General features: G+C 40.1%; 1 protein-coding gene across 1 annotated transcript in view; it reads left to right on the top strand.

The window, feature by feature from the left end:
* Positions 1–5,353: 5,353 nt before the first annotated feature.
* Positions 5,354–15,324, top strand: part of unc93a (unc-93 homolog A) — a gene marked incomplete at its 3' end in the record, with an annotated part of 18,808 nt that continues 8,837 nt past the window's right edge. Inside the window, 5 exon segments of the mRNA XM_032543048.1 lie at positions 5,354–5,624; positions 7,651–7,832; positions 9,132–9,361; positions 12,884–13,009; positions 15,030–15,241. Of these exon segments, the coding sequence (XP_032398939.1) occupies positions 5,535–5,624; positions 7,651–7,832; positions 9,132–9,361; positions 12,884–13,009; positions 15,030–15,241 (840 nt within the window). The 5' untranslated portion in view covers positions 5,354–5,534.

Here is a 15,324-nt window from a genome sequence, read left to right as displayed (position 1 = left end):
CAATCATGTTATTTTGGGGAATTAAAAAGAACACTGATATAGGAAAAAGGGAAGAACAACATGAGGGTTAAGCTGTCATATAAATGTAGTGGAGAACAAATTACATTATTTGTCTCTGAGATGTAATGGAGTAAAAGTATAAAGCAAAAAAAAGAGCATGAAATAGAAATACTGAAGTAAAGTACAAGTACCTTGTATTGGAGTAAGTACAGTTACTTCACCACTGTGAATAAGCACATGAACTAAAACTAAATGTTTTATAATTTCACAAAGAAATCAACTCATGATTAATCTGGATGCATCAACAGCAGTTCATCTTAAAGTAGAACTTCCAACACTATGAATTATAAATGTCATAATGTTGGATTTTCAAAATAAAACGTATGTCAGAAAAATCCTGATAAGCTAAAACGCTTCGGTTTCAATTTCTTCAACATATATTATTTAAATTTAATATTTAGTGTATTATGAATATTTTTTTAAAGCTATTTGCTACAGAGTCTGTAGTCTATTGCACAAAAAAGCCCCCCCACCCCAGTCTAACAGCAAACCCCACCCTACCACCCTGACTCATTCACTGCAGGAAACCCTGAAACACAAAATACAAGGACGAACTTAAAACTGTATATAGGTCAAATAGTTCCTCTTTAAAGAAAAGGATGACATCAGCTGCATGTATCCACAGCAACAGGGTGGAGAAGTCCAAAAGAAGTCAATAAAAAGACATACCTGAGAAGTCAATAAAAAATAAGAACTTGATAAAGCAGTTTCTCTGGTTTATACGCAACTACTCAGTGGATCGGAGGCATGGTCAACAACTGGAGAGTTTAACGATCATTATCAAAGTCAAGATATTGTCAGAGGTAAACATATTATCGTCATAACTACAATCATTTTATGATCTTTGGGGATTAGGACTCAATGACAGCCAAGCACTCTTCATGACTTATTGAACCGGTCTGACACGTCACTGCTACTATAGCAGTTTACTGGCATTTAAACCTCCTATGTGCTCACAGCGTCATCATTAAAAAAACTTAAACTTGTTTGAATGATTTTTTTAATCCATGTATAGCAACATATGCATTACAAATGAAAAAAAAAACATTGTGACCATCTAGTCCAAGATTGAAATTGCTCCAATTAGTCATGATTGAATGTGCATGACCTGCCATAAACTTGACACTTGGCACATTTTACCTTGGCTGTAAAGAACAGCGAGAGGTGCAAGGAGCATTGAACTCACAGTTCAACTTCCACTTTAAACTGGTTTGACCTGATGCCATGTGTGTCAGCTCTCACTCTCAGGATCAGGACACTGAAAGGCTAATTCACAGCTTCTGCAGCCGCTAAACCAGCACAAATAAGGCAAAAACAGTTCTAATTGTGTAATTCTCAAAGCACAAGCAGAGGGTGAAATGCACCCCAGGATCCCCTGTGGTCTAATTGACGACCTTTGCACAACGACCAATCAGCATGGGCGGGTTCATTTTCCATTGATTACATTTAAAGCATCTTTCCTGATAGCACCTTATCACATGCCATCTGTTGTACACTTCAAATTCTACATAAAGATAGTGGCATAGTGACAAGATAGTCATAAAGATCGAGAGAGACTTTATTGTCATTGTAAAAAAAATACAACGAAATTCAGGTGTACTCAAGTATTGCAAGCTCAAGTATTTATATATAAATAAATAATGTTCCCATTTAACATTTATTTGTACTTACACTCACATTCATGTCAGCCTTACGCACATTAATTGCCAACGTAAAGCAAATAAAGCTGAGTGTTTACATTTTCAGACATGAGATCAGTGTTAAATGTTTTCAGTACATTACACTAACAGTACTTTACATTTTGTATTAGTCTAGCCCATTTTTTACGTTGCTTATGAAGATACGGCTTCTCTGTGCTGATATGGACAGTAGTAGCAGTCACTTAATTGCATTGCATTGCGCATTTTAACCTAACTTATTATATATATATCTATCTGTGAAAATTCTGTTTATAATAATAGCCGTCTGCATACACATTCATCTGTAAACTCTGTAAACCATCTGTATATTATGTTCATTGTACATTTTTGTAAACATTCTATTCATAGTAATATCCACCTGTATATCATATCCAGTACGTATCCAGCTGTAAATCTTGTTTACAATACTTGTTATCTATATATTATATTCATAGGACAAATCAATCCATAAAATTCTGTTTATAACAGTATTTATATCTATATTTATTCAGTACATATCCATGTCCTACACTTACGGAACCAGTGTATATCCTCCACTTACTGCTATTGCACTTCTGGTTAGACCTAAACTGCATTTTGTTGCCTTGTACCTGTGTAATGACAGTAAAGTTGAATCTAATCTAATCTAATTGGCTGACATGATATTGTCAAAAACTATTTCCCATTCTGCGATAGACAACGTCTATTAGCTTTGAAGGGGAACTACCGTTTTTTTTTTTTTTCAACCTGAACCCTAGTTTCCTATGTTTTTATGTCTAAGTTTGAACGAAAATCTTTGACATTGGTCCAGATCGCTGTTGACAGCAGCAGAGAAACAAGCTAAATGTAAGTTAATGGGGTAATTGTGCAGCTTGTATTGACGTTCACAAAAGTGCTTGTTTTGCCATTGACATCCTCAGATTATTATTCTAATTGTCTGAAAGTGTAAGATCCTATAATATACTTTATTCAAAGTTGACAGAAACAAAAAACAACAATGAAAAGCCATTTTGGGTCATTTTTCCACTTTTCCAATAAAAAAAAGGTCTACGTCTGTAGGGATAGATCCATAATGTTATAATAATAACAACAGTCTAAGTGGCTAAATAAAGCACCTGTAGTGGCCCAAACTGACGACACATATGACCCCTGGGGTTACATTGCAGCCCAGTCAGTGGCTGCCGCTGCCTTCATGCTTAATGCTGGGCTTATTTCAAAGATTGTTGTTCCTATCAGTAATCTACAAACAAAGACATAGGAACACAGGTTGAAGAAAACGGTAGTTACCCTTGTCTTGCCCCGATGTGAGTCGAGTGCAGATTTAAGTCGTGCATGCTCAGATTTAAACGGTTTATGGCTTAATGTGTCATACTGAAATTTGTGAAATCCATGAAATAATAAAGTTTTCTCATTACAAACAATAACAGAAGATGGGAGTCTTTTCAAAAACGTTACTATCTGGCTATGATAGTTTGATTGCTAACGTTAGCTCAAAAGCGCCATTCAGCTGACAGCCTTTGCTGTGTTTGATTGCTAGCTTGTAGGTAAGCTAGCAGTCATTTCAGGAATGTTTTAGCTATCTATGGTTGATGCTATGCTAACGTTAGCTCAAAACACCATTCAACTGACAGCCTTTGTTGTGCTTGATGCTAACTTGTAGCTGAGCTAGCAGTGAACCACCTTCGTTAAGTAGTTCCATTTTTACTGTGTTGACGTTACAGAAGTCTCTCGTTAGCATCCTGTATGCTACTTCTCGCAATGTGACAATCCCAGTCATACGTTCTCATTCACTTCATAAAAATGCCTCCTTACTTTTTCAGGACAGAAAAGCCCCTAAAGCCCAAAACACTTGATTAAAACCTGCACAAATAGCTGTTTAAGTCTTTTCATCTGATATAAGCATAATAAAAGACTCGCTCATACTTCAAAAGATACAAACCCCACCGCAGGGTTTGTAATAAGAGGTTAACTAAAACACAGGCCTGACACGTTAGTCCGACGCTAACTTGTTTCACTTAGAGTGCAGCTGAGATAACAGAGAGGACTGCATGTTTCTGTCATATTTTTCAAACAATAACAAGCTATCATGTTGTAAAGGAGGAGGGCGGGAGGGGGGGCATTGTAAAAAGAAAAGAATCAGAAATAACACGCCATAAACCTTTGCTCTGTGTGTCACTGCTCCCGTACGTATGGACCGTAAATGTAATGTAAATATGACAAATCAGAACTGAGTACATTTACTAAAAATTTGGGGTACTTAATTCCACAACATTTATTGACTTGTAGTTACAAAGATGAATTCATACAATACAAATAAGAATAATAGTAATGTATTGTCTTAGATTAAACTACAGCGTAGTAGAAAGAAAAGAAGCAGTAACGCTCCCAGTAATTTTACAAAAATATAAAAGATATAAATAACTGAGTACACATTAAAAGGGAAAAATGTTCAATGTTGTCCCCTCATCCCCCGCTCAACACCAGAAAGAGAGAGAGAGAGAGAACAGCACTGGTCAAGCGAGCTAAAAAGCAGTGATTCAAACAAGATTTCACGGTGGTTATGTTCTTAAGCACAAATACACACACCAACACTTCTGTGGAAAGGTGCCAAGTTGTCGGATTATGAACGTGTGCGACGCTAAGTGGCAAAGCGGCGGTTGGGAAGGGAGGTTTATTTTCTCGGGGTTACACACCCACATGGGCCCCAATAGCTATTTGTTAACGCCCATAAACGTCCCCACTAGCCAAAATAAAAAGAAAAGAGAAAGTCCAGGCAGAGGGCAGGGTCTCTGAGGATGCAAACACCACAACACACTTCTAGTGAGTCAGAAGTAATAAAGGGATTACTTTTGTATTAGTCTAGACATTTGTTTTTAGGAAATCTATTACATATTATACATTTAAGATGATTTCAGGTAACACCAGCAGTTCATTGGAAATAATTATTGGAAGTGTACCCCTTGAACATTTGTCCATTTCTCTTATAATTAAAACCACATGACATACTTCTTTCAGATTAATTGACAAACATATCAGTAGGAAATGAGAGGAAGTTATGGGGCCGGCGAAAAATTATTTACAATTCACATCTTAACCAACTATAATAGTTCACTGTAAATTGCAAAGGAATGCATCAGCAGTAAATATCTAAGAGTACATTCATCTTTACGTCGTGAAAGGAGACTTTGATGAAGTGTACTTCTTTTGGAAAACTTTTACTTAAGTAACATTTTCAGTGCAGGATTTTTGCTTGGGTATTTCTACAGTGTCGTGCTTCTTTTAGAGTAAAGTACCACAAAATACAGCCAAAGAGAATCAGCAGATTACAACTCTGAACCAGAAAGAAGTTGAAGTAATGTGCTGGAAGAAGGAAATAGAAGGACCGCAGAAAAAAAGTATTTACGGTCAAAACATCTGGTATGATTCAGAGAAGGGAGGTGGTAAAAGAAGGGAGGAGCACAGCCTCAGATATGACCGAATTACGTCAAACAATCAACATGCGGAAGGCAATGCAGAGGCCAAATAACCTGGTGCGTGTGTGTGTGTGTGTGTGTGTGTGTGTGTGTGTGTGTGTGTGTGTGTGTGTGTGTGTGTGTGTGTGTGTGTGTGGGGTGGACTTTGTTTAGTGTATGAGTTTTTCAGATATCCGAATCACTGTCACAAGAGCGCTGACTTCACTCAGTGCAGCAGCTGTATGAAGCCCTTAATCCAGAAATAAATCCACTTAGGTTATTTTATTTTTTGTAAAGTAAAGAATCTGTGGATTTGTGGATTTTTTTTTTTTAAGAGGCAATCATGATCAGCCGTAACTTCAAAAATGTGTTGGTGGTCTCTATCGGGTTTCTGTCTCTGTTCACGGCTTACGGAGGCCTGCAGAGTTTACAGGTAAGAGTTTTCTCTTCAGTATAAAGAAAAGATCGTTATTGTCAGATATTATCCAAGGTTTTCCACATTCGCTCAAACATTTTGCACATCTTGCACTTGACCACACAGCCTTCTTTTTAAATTTTTAAACAGATGTATTGTACAAGTTTATTGAGTTTATCATACATGTATTGTTTATTTCCTTTTAATATGTATATGCATGCACCAACTCACTTGGCAATAAATCCTATTTGGATCAAAAATACCAAAATGTAGAGGTTAGTATCATGGGGTCTTTAAGGGAGTCAATCTTGAGCCATTTACAGTCATTCACAGCATTACAAGTGTTAATGGTTTATGTTTTGGCCAAATATTTTCCTTTCTTTAATTTAATGTATCCTTAGAATCTGAAATAATATGTTTTCTAAGGTTCCGTCTTCCTTAAATGTCATTATATTAGAATATGAGTTGTATCTCTTAAAATGCCTTTGAAAGTGCGTAGTAAGTATTGTATTTTAACATAGGGGGGTGTATACTTATATCCCTGTATTTTAACATAGGGGGGTGTATACTTATGCCCCTGGATTTTAACATAGGGGGGTGTATACTTATGCCCCTGTATTTAACATAGGGGGGGTATACTTATGCCCCTGTATTAACATAGGGGGGTGTATACTTATGCCCCTGATTTTAACATAGGGGGGTGTATCCTTATGCCCCCGTATTTTAACATAGGGGGGGTTATACTTATGCCCCTGTATTTAACATAGGGGGTGTATATTATGCCCCTGTATTTTAACATAGGGGGGTGATACTTATGCCCCGTATTAACATAGGGGGGTGTTCTACTATGCCCCTGTATTTTAACATAGGGGGGTGTTATACTTATGCCCCTGTATTTAACATAGGGGGGTGTATACTTATGCCCCTGTATTTTAACATAGGGGGTGTATACTTATGCCCCCTGTATTTTAAGGAACATTTATTTATTTATATTACAACATTCCTTCACAAAGAAAATTGGTTTCCTTAAAAGGTTTGATTTTACCTTCTTTTTTTTTTAAATTAAGGCATTAAGATCTATTTACAAAAGTTGATTTTTTTATTCCTCTTTTTGGTCAACTTAAGCATGGTATGTAAACTTATGAGCACCACTGTAAATGTAAAGTCAAAGAGAAGATGACGTAGCATTAAGAGCAACTACGGTAGCGAGTAGTATGAAAGTCCAAATATCCGCGTAGGGAGGTGGGTTGTGGTTGTGGGTCAAACACAGAACTTCCACCCAGGAGACCCGGGGATCGTGTCCTGCGTGTTATCACGTGATCACGGACATTTCATCCATTCCTTGAAACCTCCACAGATTTCAAGTTGATTTTGAGATTTTGAGATTTTGAGATTCAGGATCAGTTTCTACCCACAAGCCATCTCTGTGATGAACAGCTGACTTCTTACCCACAGTGTCAGGTCCAGTTCTGGTCCATAACCCAGTAACACGGTCTCTACAGCACCTGGTCACTGGTTCCACTTATTATTCCACTTATTTAGTATTATTCATCAGTCTCATTCTCATATCTCACTTATTATTTATTATTTACTATTTACTCATCATTCCCATTCTCACATCTCTCTCATTTCTCATTTATTCATCATTCTCATTTTCTATTTCAGAATCGTCCATAATGTTCATATTGTAATATAATAACATAATACTATTTATCCCGGTATCCTTGCACTATGCTCCATATTTAAATAATTTTTATTGCACTCTTTGTTAACTCGTGCCTCTATATTGTTCTGTTTAGAGTATGTATATAATGTGTGTGTATATATTAGTGTGTATATTTTTTGTTTTGGTTGTTTTGATTTGTTTTATGTGTGAGCACATTGTGAGCAACGATGCTCCAAAGTAAAATTCCTCGTATGTGTCCTCATACCTGGCAAATAAAGCTGGTTCTGATTCTGATTCTGAGCCGTGTTCATTTCCCAGAGTTCTGTGAGACGAGGTTGTCTCTAACACATGTCCCGTTGTCCGTCCCTGTGTGTGCAGAGCAGTCTGAACGCAGAGCAGGGGATGGGCGTGGCGTCTCTGAGCGTCATCTACGCCTCCATCATCATCTCCTCCATGTTCCTGCCCCCCCTCATGATCAAGAACCTGGGCTGTAAATGGACCATCGTGGCTGGCATGGCCTGCTACGTCTCCTACTCCTTTGGAAACCTCTACCCGGGATGGTAATCAAATCCTCCGGCTCACGCTGGCTGTCACATCTGTCAATGCTCATTATTTTACTATATGTCTGCATTTTCAAGCTTGTCCTCGTCCTTAGACAATAAGACCACTTCAAAGATTGTACTTAAAAAAAAAAAACACAATCAAATGAGACACACTAGAGACCCATAACCTCATTACAAAATAAAAGCTAATACATTAAAATGTTGGCATAATAGATACAAATACTAAACTACTAAAAGATATGTATCCTTTTAAAACTGCAGTTTTTACAAAACCAGTGTGATATAAAGTGATCCCTCTGCCTCATACATATAAAATAAAAATAAAACTCAAGAACATATCTGCCGAGAAAATCTGCCGAGTTGAAACTGTCGAAACTGTTCATAAGTAACTAAAAATCAGCTGATCAATAAACTCTACAGACTACAGACAGACTCTGCAACACACACACACACACACACACACACACACACACACACACACACACACACACACACACACACACACAAATACAAATACCTGGACACTTGAACACTTGACTCAACTTGACTTGATAATTTATGGTAAATGGGTTTTTATAGCCAAAGGTTTTTATTATTATTATTATTAGTAGTAGTAGTACTGTTACTATTGTTATCTTTATACTGTCTTTTTCTTTTTCTTTACTGTAGTCTTCTTGCTAAAAACTGACGCTGGAAATTTCCATTTTATTGCGGGAGTCAGGATTAATAAAGAGAAGTCTAAACCTGAGCACTACCTCAGTTACTCCGAGATATTGTTACGCTCCATCCATCCATCCATCATCCATCCCTCCATCCCTCCATCATCCATCCATAATACATCCATCAATCTATCCATCCATCATCCATCCCTCCATCATCCATCCATCATCCATCCTAAATCCATCCATCAATCCATCCCTCCATCATCCATCCATCATCCATCCATAATACATCCATCATCCATCCATCCATCATCCATCCATCCATAATACATCCATCCATCCATCCATCCATCCATCATCATCCATCCATCATCCAATCCATCCATCCATCATCCATCCATCCATAATACATCCATCCATCATCCATCCATCCATCCATCCATCCATCCATCCATCCATCATCCATCCATAGCAACTTTTTTATATTATCACTACAACTGCTAGAACTACTGCTAGTTTAGATCAGTCGTATGTTAATAACCGCTGCTGTTTTTATTCTGCTGTGAAAGAGCTAACAGTGTTGACTAAAGCATGAGGAAAATGACCCCCCTGTGACCCCCCTGTGCCCACCCAGGTACACCCTGATGCCCACCTCGGTCATCCTGGGTTTGGGGGGCTCTCCCCTGTGGTCGGCTAAGTGCACCTACCTGACCATCTCGGGCAACCTGCAGGCCTCCAAGGACGGCAGCAAGGGCTCCGACGTCATCAACCAGTACTTCGGCATCTTCTTCTTCATCTTCCAGTCGTCGGCCGTGTGGGGGAACCTCATGTCGTCGCTCATCTTCGGACAGGACGCCAACATAAGTAGGGAGACGGCCGCAGCTGCATGGTGTCAGGTGTTAGTGATGCGAGTGGGAAAATAAACCCCCACACACACACTTTAATACAAAGTGTCTTAACCCTTGGGTTGTCTTCTGTCAAAAGTGAAAATCAACTATTCTTACGTTTTTGTCCCTTTTTTCAACGCTTTTGGTGCTTTTTTTTCAACGTTTGTCCCTTTTTTTGACGTTTAACACTACGTAACATTAGGTTAACTTTCAGTTTTACAGTTATTTTTGGAATTTATGGTCAATAAACCTCATTTATAGGAAATTATACCTAATGTTTGAGTTAGAAAAGCAGAAATTAGGAATTATTGAGACTAAAATTAAAGGAATGGATGTTGATGATAATCACAGACTGGAATATGTCAACTTTTACTCAACACTATTTCAACAACACTTCCATTTGTTTTACAATGCTATAAAATTGAATAAGACCCAAAATTAATGAAAGTAGAGATTTGTACTTGGCAAAGAGCGTTGTGTGGAATCAATCATGTTATTTTGGGGAATTAAAAAGAACATTGAGATAGGACAACATGAGGACAACATGAGGACAACATGAAGGTTAACCCTTGTGTTGTCTTCTAGTCCCAAACCCTAACCCTATGAACTTGTAGTCCTCCCGGGTCAAATTAAAAATGAACACTTTGAAACTCTTAGACGCTGTTTCCCCAACAACCACAATTATATAAACCTCTAATACCAACTTCTTACCAATAGTTTTACAATTATTCTTGGAATACGTGTTCAATAAATCTTATTAATGTGAAATTGTATCTGTTTTTTAGTTTAAAAAAAGCAGAAATTATTAATTATTTTGAGAAATAGTCAAGATCGGAGTAACGCAAAAAGACCCAAAACTAGAGAACTGATCATTAATTTTACTTGTGAAGAGCGTTGAATGGAACCAGCCATGTTATTTTTGGGCAATTTGGTTCATGGAAACCCAAATTTCTGATATAGAAACTTATAAATATGGAAACTTATAATATAGAAACTTATAATATAGAAACGTGTCAGATTTGAGCCGAAGACAACGCAAGGGTTTCTATTCGGAGTAATCTCAACTAATGAATAGCTGGTTGAATTAGTTCATTAACTGATTTATTGTGAAAACTACACTAAGTAATATAACTAAGTACATTGTACTTTACTAAGTATTTTCATTCTATGCTACTTTCCACTTCGACTCCACTACATTTCAAAAGGGAAATATTGTACTTTTTCTACATTTTGTTGGCAATTACAGTTAGATTTTATCATTAAAAAAACACATAATATGATATGCATAATAAAAAACACCTATATGATGATTTGATATGATCCAGTACTATATATTTTTATTCTACCCAGTAGTACACAGAGTATCTAAAGTTGGCTCCACATTGTCAAACTTCATTAAAATGCTCCTACATGTCTCCATTAGTGATAAAAAAAAAAAAACAGAATAATGTAATATTCTGTACTAATATTGCACTGTAAGGTGCCATTCTGCATCATAATAAATGTTACTTTTGGGACTTTAAGGGCAATTTACTGATGATACTTTGGTAGTTTTAACATTTTGAATTCAGGCCTTTTACTTTGGACCATGGTATTTCTACTTCTACTTCAGTAAATGATCTGAGTACTTCGTCCACCACTGGTTTTAAAATTTGTAGATAGTCGGACTTCTAGTCACACATGCTCTCTTAGTAAATAAATGAAAAACATTCAGAAACCTGGAGCGTTACCTGATTGTAAGGTCTAATGCATGACAGTATCAAGACAATCACTTGGGGTTTTAAATTCCCTCCAATATTATTATCAACATAACAAAGACACCTGGACTCGGTCCAGACCAAAAGCCATATCTGGTAAGACCAGCGGCCGAGACCGAGACAAGTCCGAGTCCAAATACTAGCGAGTAAGAGACAAGTCCGAGACCATAGAAAGACCGGACTTGAGTACTACAGCCCTGACTTAAGTACAGTACATGTGTAAATGTACTTCCATCCTATGTACTCGTGATATTGCTGAACAACCCCATCAGGTCAAGGTCTAACTACTGGCCCACAAAACCTTTTATGGGTTCACTTTAAAGAGAAAGGAGAGGGTGTGGGCTCGGAGTGGACCACGGTGCAGGATCTCAGTTTATTGGTGTTGATGCTCTCTAGATTATCAGTTTATATGATGACGCCGTCTTGTTGAGGGGCATTCCTTAGAAGAACAAGCAAAGCTATACATATTTCATTTTTATTTGCACGTTACACTGGTTAGACAGACATTTGTTTAATATCCTAAATAATTAAAATGTATTTATGAGTTTAGAGGAAATGTCTGCGCCTAGTAACAAAAGCAACAATTGTAATTATATAACGATACCATAAAATAAGCAATTGATGGAAATCTATATACAAAATGATTGTTTTTTTTCTGAAATATTCATACTTTCATTTTGAAGTGTTGTTTTGTTAACCATCTCTTTAGATCAAAGCATATCTTCACGATAGCCTGGGGGGGCAGTATCTCAGAATTTTGTCAATTAGGTGGGAAGCTTTTGTCCTAGAAGGGAACTAAATCAAAGAGCCAAGGTGCTCTTGAGCAAGGCACTGAACCCCCAGCTGCTTGGGGCGCCTAGCAACAGCTGCAGCCCCCCCACTCTGACATCTCTCCATTAGTGCATGTGTGTATTTCAGGTGTGTGTGTGTATAACTCTTGTGTTGTCGTCCCCTCAAAGTTGAAAATCAAAGCTTTTTATCACTGTTTTTAACGTTTTCTTAAGTTTCTCAAAACTTATTTTCAATGTTCGGCACTTTTTTTGACATTTTCAACACTATATCACTAACTTCTTAACTTTAGTTTTACAGTTATTTTTGGAATTTATGGTCAATAAACCTAATTTATAGGAAATTATACCTAATGTTTGAGTTAGAAAAGCAGAAATTAGGAATTATTTAGACTAAAATTAAAGGAATGGACTTTGATGGATAATCACAGACTGGAATATATCAACTTTTACTCAATACTATTTCAAAAACACTTCCATTTGTTTTTTTAAATGCTATAAAATTGAATAAGACGCCCCAAAACTAATGAGAGTAGAGATTTGTACTTGGCAAAGAGCATTGTGTGGAATCAATCATGTTATTTTGGGGAATTAAAAAGAACATTGATATAGGACAACATGAGGACAACATGAGGGGTAAATGTGTATTCTCACAACAGAGTGAAAACATTGTAATTTCCTTTTTCACAGCAGACATTTTGACTTGTCTTGGTAGTAAAAGCACAGCTGAAATTAATAATCTTAACGATGGCTCAAACCAAATAGGTGTCCCAGTGATCTACTTCAGCATGCCCAACACCAGGGTCTGTCCTAAATGGAATGCAGCCATCGTTATTTCAGCTGTGCTTTTCTTACTATGAAAAGCCAAAATATCTACTGTGAAAAAGGTCTATAAATAAAGTTAATAATGTATTATTATTAATATGAGAAATGCATTGTTTTGCGTTCTGACAGCTACTATCCCAGAAGAGCAGCTGCTGACCTGCGGAGCGGCCGACTGCGGCCTCGACATCAGCGTCAACAGCACGAGTACCAGACCGGCCCAGGAGCTGGTCTGGACCCTGGTCGGGAGTTACATCGGTAACGCTGCGTTTACTTTGGCATCACAATCACACACAATCACAAACAATCACACACAATCACACACTAACAAACACAATCACACACACTCACACACAATCACACACAATCACACACACTCACACACAATCACACACAATCACACACAATCACACAATAACAAGTGTATTCTTCCCCAAGAGATGAGGCGTTTCTATAAAGGCCCTCGAGCTTACAGGCAGCAGCAGACAGGGTTTCAGTGTCAGTCATGACTACAACTGATTATTGATTTGATTTGATTATTGATTTTTGATTTGATTTGGATTCGCTGCTGAAGGCAGGAGAACATCAGCAGGGAAGAGACCAGGTGTTCAGAGCTCTAAGACAGGAACATTTAAATAATGTCACATACACACAGTACAAGATAGGGACATTTTGTTTCTGTATTCTCAGGCTCAGTCCGTGTAGGGACTTGGGTTGGGAACTGGAGGGTTGCTGGTTCAAGTCCCCCCCTCAACCGCTCAGGGTGCTGGTCCAGCGCTGGCAGCCCCCCCCACTCTCCATCCATTCTCTCCATCCACACACTCCTCTCTCCATTAGTGCACGTAAAGGACCTGAGCGTGTGTGTGTAGTTCAAGCCTGTGTGTAGTGTGTAATAACAACAGTGTAAATTGTAATTTCAATAAAGAGTATAAATAAAAATTAAATAACTAATTAGCCCACCCTAGTATTAGGATAGACAGCTATTTATATAGCATCGAGGGAGCAACTTGGGGTTCAGTTCCTAAATGTTGTAATGTAAAATTCTGATTATTAAAACACCGTGATTTATTCTTTAACACCCGTTAAGTCAGCCGGGCGCAGATGAACACACTCTCAGAGGAACAGTAACGGTGATGTCTGCCCTGTGTTGTTTGCCCTGTGCTGTCTGCCCTGTGTTGTTTGCCCCGTGCTGTCTGCCCCGTGCTGTCTGCCCCGTGGTGTCTGCCCCGGGCTGTCTGCCCCGTGCTGTTTACCCTGTGCTGTCTGCCCCGTGCTGTCTGCCCCGTGTTGTCTGCCCTGTGTTGTCTGCCCCGTGTTGTCTGCCCCGTGCTGTCTGCCCCGTGCTGTCTGCCCCGTGCTGTCTGCCCCGTGCTGTCTGCCCCGTGCTGTCTGCCCCGTGCTGTCCGCCCCGTGTTGTCCGCCCCGTGCTGTCCGCCCTGTATTGTCTGCCCTGTGCTGGCCCGCTGCCTTATTGTCTGCCCTGTGCTGTCTGCCCCGTGTTGTCTTCCCTGTGCTGTCTGCCCTGTGGTGTCTGCCCTGTGCTGTCTGCCCTGTGTTGTCTGCCCTGTGTTGTCTGCCCTGTGCTGTCTGCCCTGTGCTGTTTACCCTGTGTTGTCTGCCCTGTGTTGTCTGCCCTGTGCTGTCTGCCCTGTGTTGTCTGCCCCGTGCTGTCTGCCCCGTGTTGTCTGCCCCGTGCTGTCTGCCCCGTGCTGTCTGCCCTGTGCTGTCTGCCCTGTGTTGTCTGCCCTGTGCTGTCTGCCCTGTGCTGTTTGACCCTGTGTTGTCTGCCCTGTGTTGTCGGCCCTGTGTTGTCTGCCCTGTGTTGTCTGCCCTGTGCTGTCTGCCCTGTGCTGTCTGCCCTGTGTTGTCTGCCCTGTGCTGTCTGCCCTGTGCTGTCTGCCCTGTGTTGTCTGCCCTGTGTTGTCTGCCCTGTGTTGTCTGCCCTGTGCTGTCTGCCCTGTGCTGTCTGCCCCGTGCTGTCTGCCCCGTGATGTCTGCCCCGTGCTGTCTGCCCCGTGCTGTCTGCCCCGTGCTTTCTGCCCCATGCTGTCCGCCCGTGTTGTCCGCCTGGCTGTCCCCCCTGTGTTGCCCGCCCTGTGCTGTCTGCCCTGTGTTGTCCGCCCTGTGTTGTCCGCCCTGTGCTGTCTGCCCTGTGTTGTCTGCCCTGTGGTTCTACCCGTGTCTCGACCTGTGCTGTCTGTCTGCCCCGTGCTGTCTGCCCCGTGCTGTCTGCCCTGTGCTGTCTGCCCCGTGCTGTCTGCCCTGTGTTGTGTGGCAGGCGTGGGGGTGCTGGCCATGCTCATCGTGGCCGTGTTTCTGGACAACATCGACCGGGAGCAGTCCAGTCGTTTCCGTGGGAACCGGGAGCCGTTCTGCCAAACCTTCCTGGCCACGTTCCGGCTGCTGAAGGACTGGAGGCTGGTGACCCTCATCCCCCTCACCATGTACAGCGGCTTCGAGCAGAGCTTCCTCTCCGGGGAGTACACCAAGGTGAGGGGGTCTCCAACCCACGATCAGGGTCTGATTAACACTCGTTGGCAGACAGACTTCTGGGAAAGTCTTCCAGTGGGATT

The sequence above is a fragment of the Etheostoma spectabile genome, chromosome 18, assembly GCF_008692095.1.
Source record: "Etheostoma spectabile isolate EspeVRDwgs_2016 chromosome 18, UIUC_Espe_1.0, whole genome shotgun sequence".
NCBI lineage: Eukaryota > Metazoa > Chordata > Actinopteri > Perciformes > Percidae > Etheostoma > Etheostoma spectabile.
This window is presented reverse-complemented; position numbering and strand designations above follow the sequence as displayed.